We start from the raw sequence: 20,884 nt of genomic DNA, 5'->3' as shown, positions 1-20,884 counted from the left end.
TTTGAGAAACAAACTGAACTGTGAACTCCCGTTCCTGCCAAGAGGAACACAGGGACAGTATTTATTTATTTATTTTTTCTTTATTTCTTTTGCTTCTTCATGGATCATGGATCATTGAGTCTCAGCTCCTATGATGGATGGACCCAGTAGCTTCAAAGACTGCGATTAATCACACCCTTCGAACCTAGGTGGGATGTTGGGGCCATCCATTTTGGTTGCACATTTTGACACACGCAGCTCAACAGACGTCGCAGCTCTGACATCACTGGGAGTATAAACCGGTTGAGATGCAGAGTTTCGTTGCCATTTCCCGCCTGTCTCACAGGACAGCACAATGGAGGCGCATATCTGGAGAGACAAAAGTTCGCAGGCGAACTTTTGCTCCACAAGGCCATTCCCGGAAGAGCTTGAAAGCCAAAAATCTGTCTGATAGGAGAAGATCAGATTTATTTACCGATCGAAGATCACGCCGACACCCGGCGCAGGTGAAAACCTACAGAGGTTCTATGTCCAAGGAGATGAGTTTTCCTCCTTGTGTAATGCAGTCGACTAACGGTTCTTCATCTTTTCCCCTCGTGGACGGATGAGAAATTACCGTTTTATTTTCTTGATTTGATCGCGTGGTTCCCTCCCCCCCTCATTTTTCTTTAGACCTGATCCTCAACCGGTGGAGAGAAGAAATCAACGTCAAAGTAATCTCGTTCTTTTTATATTAAACCGATAGGTGCATTTAGAGGTCTGGGCAGGAGGAGGCAGTTAAGGTGATTTAGAATCACCAGTAGTTAATCTAAGGTATTAACTTGTTGCATGCAATATTGATTGAATTTGGTTATGCTGAGCTGTGTTTTGATTTGCTGTGCAAGCGCTGCTGAATCATAGTTAAGGTTTTGTCCGGCTGATCTCAAATCAGCCAGGAGTTAGAAGTTGGACTTTTAAAAGTTTTCATTCAAAGCAACTGCGGTCTGGGCCTCGCCCGACCATTCTTTGTTCCAGTTTTATTACTGGAGTTTATCCTCTGAGTTCCCGCCTCAGAGTTTATGACTCTTTGTCAAGATTTGGGGCGTTCAGCTGATAGTGGCTAAAGGGGCGTGGCCCCACCGTTTTATCAGCTGATCGCTGCAATCGAGACATCAACACGACAGGAGGACTTCTTTCCATTTAACCCAAATCACACATTTTGTCCATAAAACTACTGATTTGATCTTCATAGACACTAAATGCGCATATATATATATTTTTCTTTCATTATCATTGTTAGGTAGTCATTTTTATCCCCTTTGTGTAAAATAGTGCTTGTTAGTTTGGTGAAGGTTTTTGGACCAGAATAAGGGTATATCAGTATTATTTGCCTTCAATAAATCTTCATATATATAATTAAGAGAAGCGTTTGTGTTTATTTCGTGCAAGAGTGATTTATCTGTCAAAACAAGGTTGAAGATCCCCCACCTTCGGTGAAGCGGTTGAATAAACAGTGACAGTATGTGGTTTTGGTTAATAATTTGTAATTATTAAAGAGCTTTGAGCCCATAATCACAACACCAGAGGACATCTCTGATTTCTATCCGTAAGTAATTATTTTTGGTTAAGAAATACATTTTTTTCAAATTCTGATTTTAAATTATAATTCTTGATGAATCAATAATCATAATCCTTACACGAGTCATACTTGTGATCACACACTTCTAACCAAACATGTTTTTCGTTTTTTAGTAAAGGGAAAAGGGAAGATTTTTGGTTCACTATTGATCCTTTTTTTTAGCATTTTAAGCTCCAATTGTCCACACCACGATTTGCAGTGGAAACAAAAAAACAGTCAACTCCCCCTGCCTAAAAAAAACACAAACTGAAAGGTTATAAGAAAGCCTGATGAACCGTTGCAGGACCTATTTATGAGGTTACAATAATATGTGGGGTGGTTTAAAACGTTGACATTTTTCTAGGTTTTAAGAGGAAGCATTCAGATTTTTAAAACTTTGGTTGAGGATATTTTTTAGGCCTGATTTTCTAAAACAAATTCACTGGGACATGAACTGCATGCTTAAAATTTAAAACCTTTAATAAGGTTTATATTCTGAAAATTCAACTTTAAGGGAAAAAATTGTCTCCTCTGTTGAACAGTTCATGCCCATGAACTTTCTAAAATCAGGCTTTGCTTACCAAAGAACACAATTATGAAGGCACGCGTCATTTATTTCCTCAAACTCTTTTTAGTTTAGTTCTCTTTCTGTCTGCCAAGGCTGTAGAGGGAAGCTGGCAGCCATACGCTTCTGTTCAGCCTTGTGAGCATGCAATGTGCCGAGCTGCACTCAATCAACCTGCTGCTGGAAGGGCTGTGAGTCAGTAGCCTTTACATGAGAGGTGTGTTTCACACAGCCATGCAACAGGCGGTTTAGGACATGGGAAAGAATCAGTCGCCTTCTACCGATAGCGGAAGGTGAAAAGCTGTCCCACAAGAAGATTTTTCTTGATTTCTGAATGTTGTTGAAAACTCTTTAAAGTTGCTCAGGTGGACTAACTTGATCAACCGAGCCTAACATTCAGCCTCTCTGATGGCTGAAATAGCCCAGTTTCCATCAAATGTATCTGGGCTAAACAGGGACAGTGATTGACGGACCTGAAGGTATCATAATTTACATCATAATATTCCCCAACTACATTAGACTGGACTGGACAGTCAGAAATAGACTTGACATAACCTGACTAACTGAACTGGACGGTACTGATTGACTCACTGGACCGGACCGGACAGGGCAGAACAGAACAGGAGAGGACAGGCGTGAACTGGACTGGACTGGATTCATCTGAACTGAGTGGACAGGACAGAACTGGACTGACAGGCCAGGGGTGGATGAATAACTGTACTAAACTAGGCTGGACTGAACTACGCAAAACTAAACTGAAATGAAGTGGATTGGATTGGACTAAACTGGACTGGATTCATCAATGAGCCAGGAGACTCCAATCAAACAAAAATACTTAATTTATTATTTGAGCAAAGATATCAGTTCATACAAAATTTATTATAAAAACACAGAAGTTATTATTGTCAGGTGACAGAATGTAAACATAACATTTAAGGTTTTACAGTTTCTTAAACATATGCTTTAAAATGTAATTATTTTAATCCAGTTTATACTATATTTCTTTTGACACATGAGCTGTCAGTCTGCAAAAACTGCACCAATTTTCCCCTGGTTTAACTCAGTTTATGTGCATGAAAGCAAAATTCTTTTTAACCAATTGTCTTTGGTTAAATAGCTGCATTTCTCTCAGCAGTTATGCCCATATCTGTTCTTTTTTGTAATGTTCGACACTGAATTTTACCTGAATGACAGAATAACTGTTCTTAATAATATTTTTTTAATCATTTTTATAATGCAACGTGGAACAAATACACCAAAATAAAACAAGAACAGCGTCAGCAAAGGCATTTAGTGAATCCTTTAGGCTAACAATCTCCTTCACAGCATTTATTTGAAATTAAAACGAGGACTTCAGTTCTTTGGAAGACTTTGTTAAGATATTTACCAGTTTCAAACCTTCAGTGTTCAGTCGATGCAATCCACCTCAGACTCACTCTAATTTAAAGGCTCCTCAGCACAACATTCACCTCTTCATTTGCAAATAAATGAACCCCCTGCCTAATCTGTGAGCCTCCTGTCAGTTACTCTCTTCCAATATGTATACAGCATTAAGGACGATTTATTGTAAACCTGCGAACACATCCATATGGTCCATGTAGCATCACAGAGCTCTTCAGGGTCATTTGCTTTTATCCCAGCTGTTCCTCCAGGCCTGAGTCCTTCCAGCCTGAATGGGCAGCAGGAAGAAGGGGTGGTTCAGAGCAGCGGGGAGAGAGATCCGCTTCAAGGGGTCGTACTCCAGCATCCTCTCCAGGAGATCAAAAAACTGGTGGTGTTCTTTCCCGTGTGACAACAAGTAGTTCTGGAAATCCAGGAAATAATATAGAAAGTTGTTGTTTAAAGGGAGAAATTGAGTTAAACCCCCTCAGCTCACCTTTAATGGTTTGTACTTGGATTTAACAGAACGTCCAGCCTTGGAGCATTCGTTCCAGTCTAGATGGCCTTGGTGGAAATACCTGCACTTCCTGAGGAGAAGAATAAATAATATTCAGCCAGATGTTTCAGACTGGGTTGTAAAGCATCAAGGTTCAAGAGGTTAAAACCTGCTCCACTGAATCATTCTTTGAGGAATTGGTCCCTGGATTTTCTCCATCATTGCCAGATGTTCCCTATTGTCATGAGTCTGTGGTTAAAAGGGGTAAAGCGAAATCCCATCATTAAAACAATAAGTCTGACCAGAGTTTAAGATTTACATCCAGCTGACCTGGAAGAGCGTGAAACCTTCATAGTACTCAAACAGGATGCAGCCGATGCTCCAAACATCACACTGGTGACTCCAACCCAAGTCTGTGGGAGACAGCAGAGTTTCATTATCATCCAAACGTCACTTTTACCAGTTAGAGTCCAGATCAAAGCCACATCTCCTACCCAGTATGACCTCAGGGGCTCGGTAGTGACGAGTGGAGACGACGACAGAGTGGTGTTCGTGGTCGAAGGTGGCGCTGCCAAAGTCAATCAGCCGCACCGTCGTGTCTCTTACCCTCCTTTCATAACGCTTCTACTTGGAAGACAGACAGAAACGTGTGCTAAATGTTTGAGATGCACAAATTGTTGTTTTCAGCCGGGGCTGCATGGTGGCACAGCTTTAGCTGTAGAAAGAAGATCCTTGGTTCAAATCCTGACCGGGGCCTTTCTGCATGAAGTTTGCCTGTTCTCCCTGAATGCATCGGTTCTCTCTGGGTTATCCTAACAGGTTAATTAGTCCCTAAATTAGGTGTGCATTCACAGTTGGTTTTCCTGTTGGTCTCTGTGCGATGGCCTCAGAAAGGCATCTGCTTAACTCCAAAGTTTAAAGGACTTCATCAAAGACTGGCATCTTAGGGTTACCATAGTAATGAAGCTTTATCAGATGAGTACAGGAAGGTGGTGGACCGCTTTGTGGCATGGTGTGGAAACAATCATCTCATTTTGAACGTGACTAAAACAAAGGAGATGATTGTAGATTTTAAGAGAAACAGGAATAAGTCAAAAACTATTTCTATCATGGGAGAAGAAGTGGAGGTGGTGGAGGAGTATAAATACCTCGGTGTTCACCTGGACAACAGACTAGAGTGGAGATGCAACTGTGAAGCCATCTACAAGAAGGGACAGAGCAGACTGTACTTCTTGAGGAAGCTTAGGTCCTTTGGTGTTTGCAGCAAGATGCTGCAGATCTTCTATAAGTCTGTTGTGGAAAGTGTGATCTCTTCTACCATTATCTGCTGGGGAAGCAGCATCAGAGCCAGGGACTTAAAAAAGCTCAACAAGCTGATAAAAAAGGCTGGCTCTGTTCTGGGGACTCCTCAGAAACCTCTGGAGATCATTGTGGAAAGACGGATTCTTCATAAAATGAAGCACATTATGGATGAACCCTGAGCATCCTCTTCATCAGACTGTCCTACAACAACAGAGTGTCTTCAGTCAGAGGATTCTTCAGATCTGCTGTAAGACGGAGCGCTACAGGAGATCCTTCCTGACCACAGCCATCAGCATCTACAACGGCTCTTTGAGGAAACCTTCATAATATGAGCTATAACAACATTTAATTTCCCTTTGGGATTAATAAAGTATTTTTGAATTGAACTAACTGGAATTGTGTGCTTTCAAAAAATGAAACTGAGACAATTCAGGTGGGTTTGGCATAAAATAAAGGATGAATGTGAAAGAACCTCCCACATACTGTTAGGCATGGAGGAGGATCTGCCAAGCTTGTTGGGCCAGTTTCTCTTCCAAAGGCTCCAGGAACCTTGTAAGAGAGCAAGACATCATGACGTTTTTGGAAATAACAGATTTTAAGTAGTAATCTGGTAGATTCTGCCAGCAAAGGTGAAATGGGTAATCTTTGGATCTTTAAGAAGGGTAAGGATCAAAAACAAATGACAAAATCAAACCATAAATGGTTTTTCAGACAAAAAAATTAAAATTTTTCCATCAGCATCTCAAGGATCGAAAACTGTATAATCTAGAAAGATTGCTGGTCAAAGTTCCCTTTGTAACTTAGTGAAATGCTATAGGAAAGGAATCAGAGCTGTACTATGAGCGAACAGTCCTGAATCAAGTAATAACTGGTGAAATTAAGTGATCTGGTAATGTTGTAAATCTGGAGATATAAAAGATTCTTTTATTTTAGGTTTGGAGGGTACAAAATCTGTTTTGAATATTTCTGCAGATAATTTCGTGAGCTCAAAAACGCTTGTTAATGTCTGCAGAGAACGGATATAAACAGATGATTATGCTTGTAACACTCCCTAAATGTACCAGGAACTCTAGGAAACACCAGCAAGCCCATAAAATAAGTCCATAGATGCTTACATTGGATGACAAATTTAATTGCATTAATTGAATTGATTAAACTTGTTGCTTTTTTTCAATTTAATAGCCACTGTTTGCTGATGTAAACTGAATTTTAAACACTTTCATTTCAAGGATTTAACAGGATCTCTATTTTCATCTATATATTTCTTCTACCATATATTTCCTCCAGTGCCATATGTTCTGGGGTCAACAAATAAAGCTGAGTCTTGGCAGATAAACCTGCAGCTAAAAAGAGACTACCTGTGGGTGGCTTGTGGTTCTGCTGGGATTAATTTTCATCTAAATGGGCAGACACAAAGGAATCTCTCAGGTTGTTCTGCCACAGATAAACCCTGTTTATTCACCATCCTGCCTTTTTAAGGGCTGCATGCCCACTGTTACCTTCTCAGCATTGTATACGAGGGAGTAGTCAGAGTTGACAAAGAGGATGTTCTCAGGCTTCAGGTCGGTGTGAGTCAGCTTGTTGTCATGGAGAACTGTGGATAGGAGCCAGCCAGGAAAGAAGATCATTAGATATGTCAGGATCCAGCGCCACCCTCTGGTGATTTCTTTAAGTAAGGTAAAATGTTTGCCTTAATAGTAGAGAAAAATGAAATGTGCAATAAGTTTGTGCCAAGTTTATCAATAAGAACAGACAGCACTGTTAATAATAATAATTTCTGATGCTTTTTATTTATTAGAATACAATGCTGCAGAGCCTACTCAATAAATAAGACAAATGTAGATTTATCTTGATTAAACTGGTATTACAGGACCTTTATGGGGAGTTTGAGCAGTTACAAATATCATATCGATCACTCACATCTAAAAAGAAAATGTGCATCCATGACTTGTTTGATTTGTAAAAAGTACAAGTCATTTAGTCATAACAAGCTGGCTTATTCTACCACTTACCAAATGCAAAATGATATACGTAGACTGCAGCTAATAGTTTCCCTATCTGGGCTGTTGGTTTGCTTTCCAAATCCCTTCTGTGCAAACTACTTAATGTTGAACCACTGTCCAGTCAGTGTTTTAGCATCAATTACATAACATTGTCCAAGGCAAACCTCCTGTGTTCATGTACTTGTTCAAAGACTCATCCTTATTTAACATACTCTGTATAATGTATCAGTGAATAGGAAGTGTGGCAGTTTCAGTACCTTGGACTAACAATTGTAATTAAACAGAAAACTCATTCATGTGTTCTAATTTAAACAATCCAGAGTCCTCAAGTCTGGCTGATTTTATAGTCAGAGACAACCTGTTGGAATATCCTGTCAATCTCATCTTTACTTAACACAGATCATCCAGGGTAAATGAACAAGAGAAGATCGTATCATAATAATAATATTAACTCCATGATAACCATTAATGACCCTATTCTAAGGTTGCAGGAAGTCCACAGAAAGTCTCAGCTCTTACCAGACAAGAAAACCAGGATGCCGCCCTGTTTATAGACGACTCCTGTGAAACTTTTGGTCAGACTCTTTCATCAATCGAACGCCTCTGCTTGCAAGGACTTTACTTTTTTCTCTCCGGAAATAAACACCAAAACATCCAAGTTTTGGGTTTGAGTGTTTTCTTTATTTTCTCCTTCAAGGCGTTTGTTTAATCTACAACTTACACAGGAGTGAAGCACGCAGCTTGACTTTAATACATTCGGCCTTCATGTTATTTAATGAAAGTGTTGCTTTCTCTCGCTCTAAACGAACCCCAGACATGTCTTGATGTGTCATAGAAAACAGTTTCCTTTGAAACCGCCTCCTACTTCTCTGTGCTTCCTCTTGTTCTTTTGAGCAGCTCACTGACACTGAAAACATCTTAAGTCTTTTCAATGAGCAACAACGAAGAGCATTGCTGTCATTGTGACCTATTTTCACCTAGTATGTTCTGTTCACTAATTGGAAAACATGCATTTTTCAGCTGCATCTGTAACTATAAATATTATTTCTCCAAGCCTGAGATTGTTTCAACTGCTATCTATATCAGGTAAGAGACTGACTGCTTATAACTACTCCACAAAATCTCATATATTGGGAATTGTCTTGCACTCACAGCTGACAGCGTGGCAGATCTGGCTCGCCATGTGCCGGATCTGGTTGATGGGATAAGGCAGGAAGTTGTTTGATTTCAAAAAGTCGAAGGTGCTGAGGGACATCAGCTCAAAGGAGATGCACACATGGCCGTAGAAGTTAAACCAGTCGAGCATCTGCACACAGTTACTGGAAGGGACAGAAACACAAAGAAGCAACATGAAATACATTCAATTATAACATTAAGTGAACATCGAGACACATTTTCAACTCACTGCTTGTTCTCAGGATCTTTCTCCCGAATCTTCTCCAGCACATTTATTTCCAGCTTGGCTGCTTCTCTGTATTTCTCCAAGTTTTTAATGATCTTCAGAGCTATTGGTCTTCCTCCTCTGTGTTTGAACAAATTGCTTTATAATATCCGAAACATCTTCCACGTTGACTCAAGTCAACTTTAGGTCAAAAGAGTTACCTGCTGTGGTCTAAACACTGCATCACTTTCCCAAAAGTCCCCTCTCCCAGAGTGTCGAGGATCTCATCTGTAAAACAGTTTGAGATCAGATAAAGCTGGATTGTTGGATCACAGCTGCAATTTGCTCTGTCGGATGTTCTGGTACCTACATCTGTCCCCCAGGATGTCCCCACTTCCATAGTGGCCATTTTTAGAGTCCTGCTCATTTTCAGCATCAGCCTCATCGTTTCTCTGCTGTAAACAAAGTCAAGAAATCGTCCTGCTTTTCACCATGATCCAACTAAATAGAGCAATCCGACCTCAGGGGCTAAAAGAGTGAAGGTCATCGGCATAAGCATGGAGAACAAGGTATATTGCATGGTCTTTCTTATGTTTGGTTATTAAAACCTTCACTGCTGTTTGTAGAGCACTGGAATATTTTAACTGCAAGTCAGTTCACCCTCTTACTGAGATTTTAATTTGCAAGTAGAAATTAGTCTGTTATTTGTGCAGTTTTTGGTGGATTTTAACTTTTCAAAGCAGTACTTTGCGATCTTGTCAATTATTGTTGACAACATTAGATTTCTGAACAACGTTTGCAATGTTCATTATGGCTATAACACTCATTTTACATTTTTTATTTGACTGACGTGATGCTTGCGTGAAGCCCATTGAGCAACATTTAGATACTTGAAGAATTTTTGTATAACTAAATAAAAAACTGTTTCGTTATGTATGAAACAATCACATCTTTGGGATATTTATAAGATTATCTTAAAAGCCTCTCGTTGGTCTTCTTGTTCACTAGGTAAGTTAAACTGTATTAAATTGTTGTCCCAATGTCAGATTTATTGTTCTTTGGTTTTAAATCTTTTTTAGCATTGAAATCACCTATATCCAAATCCAAAGAACCTGAATATTAATATGTAAATTGTTTTGCCATATAATATTTCCTTTTCCAATATTCAAATGATGACCACGCTTGTTTTTCCAGCTGTTTGAATCTGGCAGAAGTTATTTGGCAAGTTTTGATGAGTGCAACTCACATGCTCAACTTTGTTGCAAATCCTACAAATGCAATTTCCTTACAAATGTGGCACCCTTTAAGGGGAAATGAACTTCATTTCCAGTTGTTCCGGCAAAGGAATAATAAGTTCCTCACTTTTTGTCCTACGTCTACAAAAAAGTCCCACAGACTTCTCAAAACCCAAACTGTCAGTTCATGCATATCTGATCCCAGAAATGTTAGCTGCCTCTAAAAGAGGCCAAAGATAGAGTTCTGGTCTCGTTGGATGAGGCCAGGCTCTATTTCGATCCTCGGCTGGTATTAATATCAGAAACTAAGCTTGTAAGTAATGGAGATACTCAGTGCTGGAAACATGCCAAAAAACCCACACCCAAAAGTCACACTGACCCACATGATTACTTGTCATCTGGAAAACCGGATTCGAAGGCTGAGTAGTTTGCTGATAAATACACAAACTTTCATCTGCAGTAGATGGTATGAGTTAAAACTGAACCGATGGAAACGAAGTAGAGACAACAGATGCAAAAGTAAACTAAAAGCATGAAACTTACAGAGAGGCAGAGACAAACGCAGTCCAGAAAACCCTTCAAGAGAGAAAACAGTTCCTTGTTTCCCATCGCACAGAGGTGCAGGTCCAATGGAAGCAAGGTCTAGTCCAAGTGGAAGAGAAGCAGATAGAGGAATGTTCCTTTAAGGGGAAGAGGAGGCGCAGATAAAGTAGCAGCAGATAAGCTTTAGCAGCTGTGGAGAGAAAAATAACTAAGGATAGCACCATGAATATTAAACAAGTGGCATAAAAACACAAGCAGAGGATCCAGAGCTGTGACAAAGTAAAAAAATATCCCCCATTGCAGTCAGCAGGACCCTGAAGCAGAGGAAAGACACGGCAAGAGTAAAGAAACGTAAAGAGAGACCCAAACACATGAAAAACAGAAGAAAGCAAAAGCACAGACAGACACAGAAAGTGACGGACAGAAATAAGACGACAGAACTAGCGAAGGCGAGCTGAGGCAGACGCTAATAATAAATGTTGGTCACCCCTACCCCTTCTGAGAAAGTCCTCAAAGGAGAATTAAGATGTGTGAAGAGGGAGAGATCAAGTGTCGCTCAGCTTGTCTGCTCTCATCGCTGCACCTCCTGGACCACTCCAACATGTTTAATAATCAACACAAATCTAACAGAAAAGGTTTTATTTTCAAAAGAACACAGAACACGGGTTTTATTGGAACTACATGGGTCCAATTGATTACAAATATTAGCACTGTAACAATACATTCAAATGTAGTATTCATTTTACATCCCATAAAGTTAATAAAACCTGCGATGACCATCTGAAACAAGCAAAACTGATGCAAATCTTCCTTTGCTAAATAACAAAATATATGAAAAAAGCTTTTAAAACACAAAGAGCCATTAAAATAATACATTATAAAGTGATACATTGGAAATCATGCAACTTTTAAAATTGATATTGATGAATACAGAATGATTGGGTAGAAAAGTGAACTCAGAAATGGTCAGAGTTCCAACTGTGAGCAGATTACAAAGGCAGATTCATCTCCTCATAGTTGACTCCAGGGGAGATCATGATGTCTCCATAAGGCTCTTCCTGCTCAGCACAAATCCTCCTGTAGGATAAATTCTCTGCAAACAAACAAAGTCACATGTCAGTTTTAGGTTTTGGGTGTTATCTCTGAATAATATGTGCAAAATTCTTCAGAATCTCTGAACTTATTTTTTCCTTTGATTTGTTTTCATTTACAGTTCAGCTCAGAGGTTTACATACACCCATCATGGGCTTGAATGTCCCATTAATTTAAGGTGTTTCATGGTTTATTGGAACCGTTCGTTTTTCAGGGTGGAATAAGATATTCAGCAGTGGGACAAGTCTGAATATGGCGCATTTTCTTTGTTTCACACATGGTTAAAATCATACATACATGCTTAAATATCCACATACAGGTCTTAATCATTTGCAGCATGACCACCCATTTCTTCTTGTTGCTTTATCCAAATTTCAAGCTAAAATCTGGCTGGACCACAACAGGGTCAAAGTTGCAGCTTTGGGAACTCCATTTCAAACTCCTGATGTTGATCTGAGATAAGGTTACAGAATTTGGAGGTAGTCCTCCATCTATATTGTTCATACGCCTTCTCCAACGCATCACCACAACTGGTAGCAAAACAGCCCCCATGGCATGATGCTACCACCACCATGCTTGACGCATATTACCCTGCTCTTACATTTGAAAGCCTTTCTTTGACCTATTCAAAGATAGGTTTTGTTATTGTGGTCAACTGGTTCAATGTTCCTCTTGTCTGGCAATATGGTCCTTTGCTTATATAGGTGGGCAGGTGCAATTGTTTTGCTGAGCTTGACAGTTTCAGTTTTGAAGCATTGGCATTTTTTCTTCCTCCGCACCCTCTCAGTCCATGTTGATGTTAAACTGTGAACAGTGACACTGGTGTTCAAGCAGTGTCCAGTTAGGGGTTCCTGGTGAGTTCATGAACCTCTTAAACAATGTACTTTTCTCTGAAGGTGACAGTTTAGGTCAGATGTTTGAAACGTGGAGACATTTGGCTTCCAACAGGACACTGATCCCTGCCACACATCCAAACCAGTTTTGGAATAGATGAAGCTAACTAATATTAGGCTTCTGAAAAAGCCCTGATCTCAATCCTGGTGAACATTTTAAAAGTTTTTGGAGAGTTTCGGGCTCATTTTTTAAACGATTCTAATTTTCCTGATGATGATGAACAGAATGTGAAGAAGGAATGTCATAGTCACTCTTGGCTTTTGATTATTGATGTACATTACATTTGACTGTACATTAAATTCGGTTCATTATCGGGAAAATTAGAATCATATAAAAAAAATGAGCCCGAAACTTTGCTTGAACAGCAGATCTTGCTCTGAACTACAACAAACTGTGAGCTGGTGTTACTGGGTTCAGGCATGCACTATTACATTGGTCCTAGTCACTATTTGAAGCTCATGAGCTTTTTGCAAACTGTGTTGTCATTACTCAGACACCACATATTGATCAGAAAAGCCTTCCTAGTGTTGATGCTGTAAAATAAACTCAACTTCAACATGAGTGATGGGAGATTTGAAGTGGAAAATGGCAACTCCTCACCCAGCAGCCTGTGAAAAATGCTGCTGACAGTTCTACGGTTGACCTCAGGTGGTAAAAGTGACTGAAAAACCACGGACTCCTCCCGCTCCATCAGCTCTGGCAACAACCTGGGAACACATAAACACAAGAAACAAAGCTGCTCCAACGTCAAATCTTAACAAGGACACAATTCCTTGAGCCTTTATTAGGCCAGAGAAGCTTACCGAGGGGATTCTGCTGCTACCCTCTCCATCATCTCGTCCACCATCTCTGGGATGTCCTGCAACACAGTGGAAAATGTGGACCTGTAAACACACACAGGAGAACATGTGTTAAAGCGTGACCCTGCAAATCCCAGTTTGACGCCACCAACAGAAACACACAGAGGTTTCTTGTCACCCACCCTTCTCTCTCGGATGTGTACAGAGGAGAAATCTCTCGAGAAACCTCCTTTTGGTCAGACGCCTCCAGAGGCAGTGAATCATCAGCTGTACTCAAACAAACACATGAGAAGATCTTTAACTGTCAGGCGTTGACTACCTCGCGCCATAAATATGCCGATCATGCCCTTTGACTTGGTCCTAAGATCTACAGTGCTTTGGAAAACAGTATTTAATACAAAAGGCAGTTTACAATGATAACCAACCTGGCTCTATGTGAAAAAGAAAATAGAAACCTAAACGTAGGTATGCCACCCATTAGCAACAACTGGACATCTTTTACATCTTTGTGGAGTATTTTTAGCCCACTCCTCTTTGCAGAATTATTTAAATTCTGCCACACTGGAGAGTTTCCAAGCATTAACAGCTTGTTTAAGGTCGTGTTAGAGGACTTCCATACAATTTAGGTCCAGAGTTTGACTAGGCCATTCAAAGGTAGACGTGCTGGTATGCCTCAGATCATTGTCCTGCCGCATAATTGATTCTATCAATTACAACAAGTTACAGGTTCTGATGGAGCAAAGCATCTCCAGACCATCATACTATCAACACCATGTTTAACTGCCGTTATGATGATTTTACTTCCTGAAATGCTGTTTTAGTTTTACACCAGATATAACAGGACATACACTTTCCAAAATGTGTCTCCTCGGTCCACAGAACATTTTTCCGGAAGTCTTGGGGATCATTTTTTAGTAAATGTGAAACAGGCCTTCAAGTTCTTTTGGGTCAGCAGTGGTTTTGGCCCCTGGAACTCCCACAAATGTGATTTTGTCCAGTCTGACCTTAACTGGACGACTTCATGTTGGCAGACAGGTTCTATTTAAGTGGTTTTCAGATTCTGTAGAAAACACCTCCTCTGTATTTGCTACTCAGGTTCATTTGTTCTGATACTGAAATTTGTTTGATGATCTAAAAAATTTACAAAAAAGCAAAAACAGAAGAAACCTTTAAGGGGGCAAAAAAGTTCTCACAATACTGTCTGATTGGCTCCTGAAATTTTCTTCTAAATTTTACCTGAAAGTTCCAGCATCTCAGATTCCACCATTTCTCTCTGGACCTGCATTCAAACACAGACGCACATTACTTCAAAACTCCTTAAACATTTTTATTTTGTTAGTACATTGCAAGAAACACTTGGCCACACCTCTGTGGGAATCTCCTTGAGTCTCTGCTCCTCTCTTTCCGCCACCTCCATCATCTCCCACTCTCTCTCCCTCTCTGAGTCGGTGGACTCGGGCCCTCTCTCCCCCACCTGGAGGTCAGACCCCAACAGCGGCATTATGGCTGCAGTCCGTCTCCACAGACACTGAATCTCTTCGGGCAAGACTGGAAGGATAAAAAGGCTTAAACTTCATGATCAGTTTCATAATTAGTTTCGTAATTATCATAATTTTCAGGAAAGTCACATGAAGGACACATTTTGTCAGTAAGTGTTGGATATTATCAGTTAGATGCGATGGTGGAAGAGTGCTTCACTGACAGCTGCAGGGATTGCTGAGGAGCTCGGCGGCAGGTACGATCCTATGAGAGGGAGGCAGGAAAAGGGGCGGGGGTCTGGTCTCGGTTAGAGGGTTTTCAATCTGCTGCTGCTGGTCCTTCTCAGAGAGCTGTGTCTCTGGATCAAAGAAGGCCAGCTGCCTCCTCCTCCGTCTTTTCACCTCTGGTTGGACCTCCTGGTGGAGCAAACAGCGTGGAAAATTAGTTGAAAAAATCATGAGCATGCAAGAGAGGGATGGTTCTTGATGGGAGATGGTGCCAAGGGGGGAAGGAAGATCTGCTATGTCATAAAAAGACAAGATGATGCAAAGATGAGCTGTTTGCAGAAAAAGTTAGACAGGGAAGGCTAAGATGGTTTGGACATGCGCAGAGGAAGGATGGTGGATATGTTGCATGAAGCAAGTTGAACATGGAGCTGCCAGGGAGGAGGAAAAGAGGAAGATCTCAGAGAAAGTTCATGTATCTCATGAAGGACGACACTGTCGCCAAATGCTTGCTCAAAAGGAGGAGCTGCTGCAAAGCAATAAGCTGGGCTTCCTTAGATACATTTTTACCAACTGCATCTGGACCGATTTAACTGGATATGAATTGGACCTTTGCATAGTCTGTTCTAGACAGGGGCCAACAGGGGCCAGTGCCCCTGTAGAACTGGGGACTGATATACCAGAGGAGGACACTACAGATGGGGTGAGATGGAGGAAGATTATCTGCTGTCGCGACCTCTAAGGTAGCCGCCAAAAGAAGAACTGAACACTCTATATAGATGGAAGCTGGAACAACTTGTTAAAACCCACATTTTTATTTCTGCATTAGCTTCCCTCATGCAGTTACATGTAAATGTATCATTATATGTTGAAATTAAAGACATCTAGGCAGTCTCTGAAGTACTCTGATCTTTTTTGGGGGGATTTTGATTGCTTGACTGTGCATTGGATTCCTTCATCTTCAGCAGGGCCGGTAACAGTTGAACGGATTAATCAATTATTGAAATAATGGTCAAGTAATTTAGTAATCGAATAACTGTTAACTGGAGTGTATAGACTCTACAATGTGCCTTTTTGCTGAAAGAACAACCCACTCAGAGCAGTAATTAGGCCAAAAGTGTGCAAAAAATATATACATTTCGTATTTAAGATGAAAAACCATTGTCTGTAAATATGCTCTATACAGAACTGAAGTGGGTTAGCTTCAACTGGTTCAAAACCTGTAAAAAAACTCCCCTTAAGCACCTTTTGTTACACGATTATTAATCAGTTAATTGAAAAAATAGTTGACAGATTAATCGATTAGCAAAATTATCAATAGTTGCAGTCCTGATCTTCAGTAAGTGTAAAAATAGGGCAGCTCAAATAGACAAACACTCAGTGGTGTCCAGTGTTTTTGCCAAGCGGGCCAGAATTTTCATGTTTAAAGTACTGGCGGGACACGAAAGATTTACTTTGTTTCTGTTAAAATTGCAGTACAATATTATTGTGAGTTTTTTTTTTTTCCTGCTCAACAATGAAATAAATGCACAATGTTTTAATGAGACAACCAAAGTAGTCTGATTTTATAGACTTTCTATTAAAATAAAGGCACTTGATATCTTAAGATTTAGATTGTTATCCATTTTCTTCCTCTAGAAATGTTTTTATTCCATTCTCAACAACTAAAATGGGATATAAGACTCTCTTGCTTTATTTAGTCGAGTTTAATGAATGGCTGTTTGTATAATTCAATGGATCAAAATTAAAGCAAAATCAGGAAATGTTCAAATAACTGACACAGAGACATAAAAGAATGCTGGCTAATTATTATTGTTAGATAGAGAGAGAGTGGGAGATATTAATTGCATAAAGTGAAAAAGTTTGAAATAAGCAGGTCTGTTGCAGGGAATCATTTTACCATGCACACCTAAATTTAGTTTCCTTGGGAGAAAGCCAGCCTGTAAAACCGAGGACTGGTTTGGGATGCCGAATTTAAAGGTATAGATAGATTATATCACACAATCATGAGCTGTTTCAGGTCGAAATTTTGCTTCTTAGAAAAATGACAAAAAAAGGAGGGAGTGCACCTCTGACTCTGGGCTCCCGAGTCGTCCCCTCGTTGCAGAAGGCGGTGAGGGGAGGCTGGGCGCAGAGACCGGGGTGAGCTGGTCTCTGGGAGGTGAGGGTATTTCCACAGCTGGAGCCTGCTCTTCCTGAGGCAGCAGCTCAGGACCCTCACTGGAGACGGTGGTTGGCTGCAGTCTGACATAGATTAAAAAGGAAAAAAAGTCAGTCGATCGGTGTTTGCTTGTTCTTTTCTGTGTTTGTATGTGAGGAGGTAGAAGTTACTCCGTGGTGGATCCTGTCATATCCTTGATCTTCTCCTGCTCTCTTTCTTCCCTCTCCGACCCTCTCATCTCTTCTGGTGGTAACTCCCAACCTCCTGTTGACAACACAACATTTCCTACTTTAAGCTTTTGGTACCTAAAACTAAAGCCAGGAAAGAAAAAAGAATCTTCTAATGTTGCAAACCTTCTGGAAAGTGATCGGCTTGCTCCAAGAGGAAATCAATAGTTTGTGGTAGGTGATCAGTAAAGTCCTCATCCTCAAACTACATGTGAGAAGAAGGCTGTGAGACTCAAACTGGAGGCATTTTTAATTGTTTTTCAGCCAGCAGCCGTACCTCTGCAGCAGGGATGGCAACAGACTCCGTCTCTTTCAGAGTGATGGTTTCTGGAGATGCAGTAATGCCTGAGGAAAACACAAGTCATGGTTTAATTAAATAAAGCTGTCACACAATCTAGTGAAGACAGCAGGGAAAAAGAGATGTTGGAGGGTGTGGGAAAGGTGCCCGTCTCTGCTGAGAGAAACGCTTCCTGGCTTTGCAGCATTAACCACAAGTTAATTATGAGAATTGCTTGTTAAGCTGAGCTGCTAACAGAGTTTATCTCTGATCTATATTACTGATCTATAAACATGTGTAGTCTTTTGGATGGTGCAGTGGTGCATTTTCATATCGACAGAAGAATAAGTCTTCTGTAGGTGCCATGATGATATTTTAGCGTCTTTGGAGGCTTTTTGACGCATCTTGGGAATGATGGATGGGGGCGCCCTAATTTATTCCTCACCAGAGAGCATTTCTTTTAAAGTTACATTTTATAAAAAGTTTAAAAAAAGGCATTTCCTTCAGTTTTAAGTTACACTACTTGAGTCTGATATTAAACACCCACAGGCAGTCTTATGATGACTTTTTACGCTTTTTCTTTCTTTTGAGAAGGAAGTTACTTTTTGAAATAGAAGGATTTCTAATTTCAACACTTTTACGTTAAACAAATGTTTTTTTCGCCCCTCTCTAGATTACACATCTCACATTCTAGTCATACATAAATGGCACATAATTACAGCACATAAAATCATCCTACCAGGTCCCAGCTCTGGAGCAACAGAAGCAGCTGGGCTGGTCAGTTCATGACACTCAGGGGAGGCTTCTCTCAGATATTCACGACTCATCTGATAGAAAAGGTAGAAGACACCGTTATCCTCACCTACAAATATCTGCTCGGTGCGATCTTACTGTCCGTCAATACCTCTATCAGCAAACTGGGGCTGGGGACCATGTCCTTAAGGAGCATTACTCCAAATAAAGGATCAGGAGCTCCTTCGGTGTCCTCCATCAGAGACAGTGCATCAGGCAGGACTCCAGTTTGCCTTGAAGGAAAAAAGGAGGCTCAAAAGCAGAAAAAAGGAAAGATTTATTTTTTTATATATTAAAGCAAATGTTCATACCTGCTGTGGTCGTCCAAATCAATTTTCTGCAAGCTCCTTTGTTTCAATAGCTGGCCCACAATGAACTGAAGTTCTTCTGAAAGGGAACAGGTCTGTCATGAGCGCCATCACTTTTGTGGAAACGTCTCGCAGTGTTTTAAAGCTTTTCTTACCCAGAAGGATGGTACACTGCCGGTGGTAGACCAAGACCACGCCGTACTGCAGCTGTGAGGAGAGGTAGAGGGAGAAGCGGGGTCGTGGAAGACCTGGTTGAGGTGGGGCGACCCGCTCCAGCACGTAGCTCATGATGTCATCGCTGCCAGACCATCAACTTTGTTAATATCATCAGTCTTCTGGTAGTGGGTCCAGGTGGTTTAAATTTGATTTGAGAGACTGGGACCACTGTGTGTCACTTGATGATTATATATCTGGCTGAAGATCAATTGTGGGGTTCCTCAAGGCTTTGTTGCCGAATCACTACTTTAAATACCCATCTACAATGTTATATTTGAAAATCGTATTTGTCTATAAAACACTGAATGACAGTAATAAGCAGTTTACTGTACGTGTTTTAGATGCGCAAATTTGCACTCTTCAATTTTTAGTATTTTTTATGTATTTCTCATCTTAATACAACTTTGTTTTCCATTTTTTCCCTGTAAATTACTTTGAATTACCTTGTGCATGGATGGTGCAACAGGTATAATGACAGTTATACCTGTTAATGACAGTTAAAATATAACAAATGGCTATGGGAATGAATACTTACCAAGTCATTTTCACATTGACTTTCAGGAAATCCTTGCGTGTAACTTTGATGCCTTTTGTGGCAACCAGCCTGAAATGCACACAGAGCATGATTGTGCTTTCATTCAGTACTGAATTAAGAAAAGAAGACTGAGCAACTTGTAAAACTGCACAAGAAAACCATAATAAACAGGTTAGCATTTGAAGAAGACACCCAATAATAAACCCACCCATATTTAATATGCTTCATTTAATGACAATTTAGGTCAAACAAAGAAATTAAACAAATTTTCAAATGATTAGTATTAGATTTTAATTTTTATCTCTTCTGTGTGTCTTCATTTAAATTATTTAGGGACTTCTACAGCATCCTGTCACCATTCACCATAAAAATATCCTTTCAAAAGAAAGATTTTACATAATAGAAAAACTTCATTTCTTCACTACCACTTAAAACTTTAGGGGACAATATCGTCTTTAAGTTTAAAATTATAATTAAAACTGGCCTAAAACCTTTAAAAAAAATTAAAATTCCACAACTGAAGAGCACCTGTGGGAATCCGCTGTCTTTTATCTCCAGAAATCTTACATTTGATTAAGGGCACTTCAAACACTGCCTGTTTTGACTTGAAAGCGTGTTTTCTTTTTACCTAAAGTTGCACCTGCACTCTGCCATCTCTTTATTTAGTTCAAAAGACATTAAAAAAAACATGGCAACTCTGTGCAGATAATTTGCCTTTAAATGGAAAAGATGCTAGATTTAAATATGAACATTTGTTAAAGTTTTTTTAATTTGTAAAAGAAATAAAAATGTATTGAATATCTTTTAATTTTGTGAGATCATTTTCAAAACTGCCTTTTTAAAAAAGATTTTTCTTTTGTAATGACAAAGTCTGAGTTTAAATCCCTTTAAAACTATAAATCTGATTTTTTCACATTTAGGGATGATTTTTATTTAATTCTAGCCTCAAAAATAATTGAAAAAGTTGTAGAAACACAGATTCTGTGAGAACATACTTGTCGATATTATAATTCCAGTGGTTGAGAATGTCATCACTGGACTGATGGAAGACTTTAAAAGATTTTTACTCACCAGATCGTAGCGAAACATCCTGATTGACGGTTTAAAACAGCCGGGTAGTAAAACATGCTAAAAATGTTCCAGAAAACCAAAAAACAGCCAAAACCACCAAAGGAGAACAGCTTCTGTTCTGGGTTTGCAGGTTGAGGCTTTGACTGAGGACAAATGTTTGTTTTTTTTCAGATTGAGACGAGCTGATTGGTGAATCCTGTATAAACTCCCTCCCCTGTTGGATAAATTGAGAGGGATTGACTTGGACTTTTACAGTCATATCTAGAAACAGGAGCTACCAACAACCTGGAAAATATTACGTATTTTTATTGAGTTAGAGACTTTTAT

The 20,884-nt window shown here is 39.9% G+C and overlaps 2 protein-coding genes across 4 annotated transcripts; both read right to left on the bottom strand.

The window, feature by feature from the left end:
- Positions 1-2,962: 2,962 nt before the first annotated feature.
- Positions 2,963-10,945, bottom strand: clk2b (CDC-like kinase 2b). Of its 3 annotated transcripts, XM_047360240.1 has the most exons (12): positions 10,482-10,944; positions 10,318-10,392; positions 9,074-9,158; positions 8,925-8,991; positions 8,728-8,844; positions 8,475-8,641; positions 6,819-6,913; positions 4,512-4,641; positions 4,348-4,430; positions 4,187-4,266; positions 4,018-4,108; positions 2,963-3,945 (listed from the first exon to the last, which is right to left on the bottom strand). In XM_047360240.1, exons 2-12 carry the CDS (start codon positions 10,321-10,323, stop codon positions 3,763-3,765), a joined length of 1,104 nt encoding a protein of 367 aa, XP_047216196.1. In that variant the 5' UTR covers positions 10,324-10,392; positions 10,482-10,944; the 3' UTR covers positions 2,963-3,762. The 3 variants fall into 3 exon arrangements, with proteins under 3 accessions (XP_047216196.1, XP_047216195.1, XP_047216194.1); XM_047360239.1 differs by lacking the exon at positions 10,318-10,392 and having other exon boundaries at positions 9,074-9,155; positions 10,482-10,945; XM_047360238.1 differs by lacking the exon at positions 10,318-10,392.
- A 160-nt stretch (positions 10,946-11,105) lies between these two features.
- On the bottom strand, positions 11,106-20,666 carry LOC124866220 (meiotic recombination protein REC8 homolog). The gene is made up of 17 exons (XM_047361915.1): positions 20,558-20,666; positions 19,487-19,555; positions 18,891-19,033; positions 18,739-18,814; positions 18,540-18,660; positions 18,375-18,462; positions 17,636-17,703; positions 17,485-17,563; positions 17,302-17,395; positions 17,040-17,214; positions 14,970-15,162; positions 14,634-14,815; positions 14,504-14,546; positions 13,450-13,534; positions 13,271-13,351; positions 13,068-13,174; positions 11,106-11,574 (listed from the first exon to the last, which is right to left on the bottom strand). Exons 1-17 carry the CDS (start codon positions 20,611-20,613, stop codon positions 11,471-11,473), a joined length of 1,764 nt encoding a protein of 587 aa, XP_047217871.1. The 5' UTR covers positions 20,614-20,666; the 3' UTR covers positions 11,106-11,470.
- Between the last annotated feature and the right edge of the window lie 218 nt (positions 20,667-20,884).

Source organism: Girardinichthys multiradiatus, chromosome 3 (genome assembly GCF_021462225.1).
Source record: "Girardinichthys multiradiatus isolate DD_20200921_A chromosome 3, DD_fGirMul_XY1, whole genome shotgun sequence".
Classification (NCBI taxonomy): Eukaryota; Metazoa; Chordata; class Actinopteri; order Cyprinodontiformes; family Goodeidae; genus Girardinichthys; species Girardinichthys multiradiatus.
This window is presented reverse-complemented; position numbering and strand designations above follow the sequence as displayed.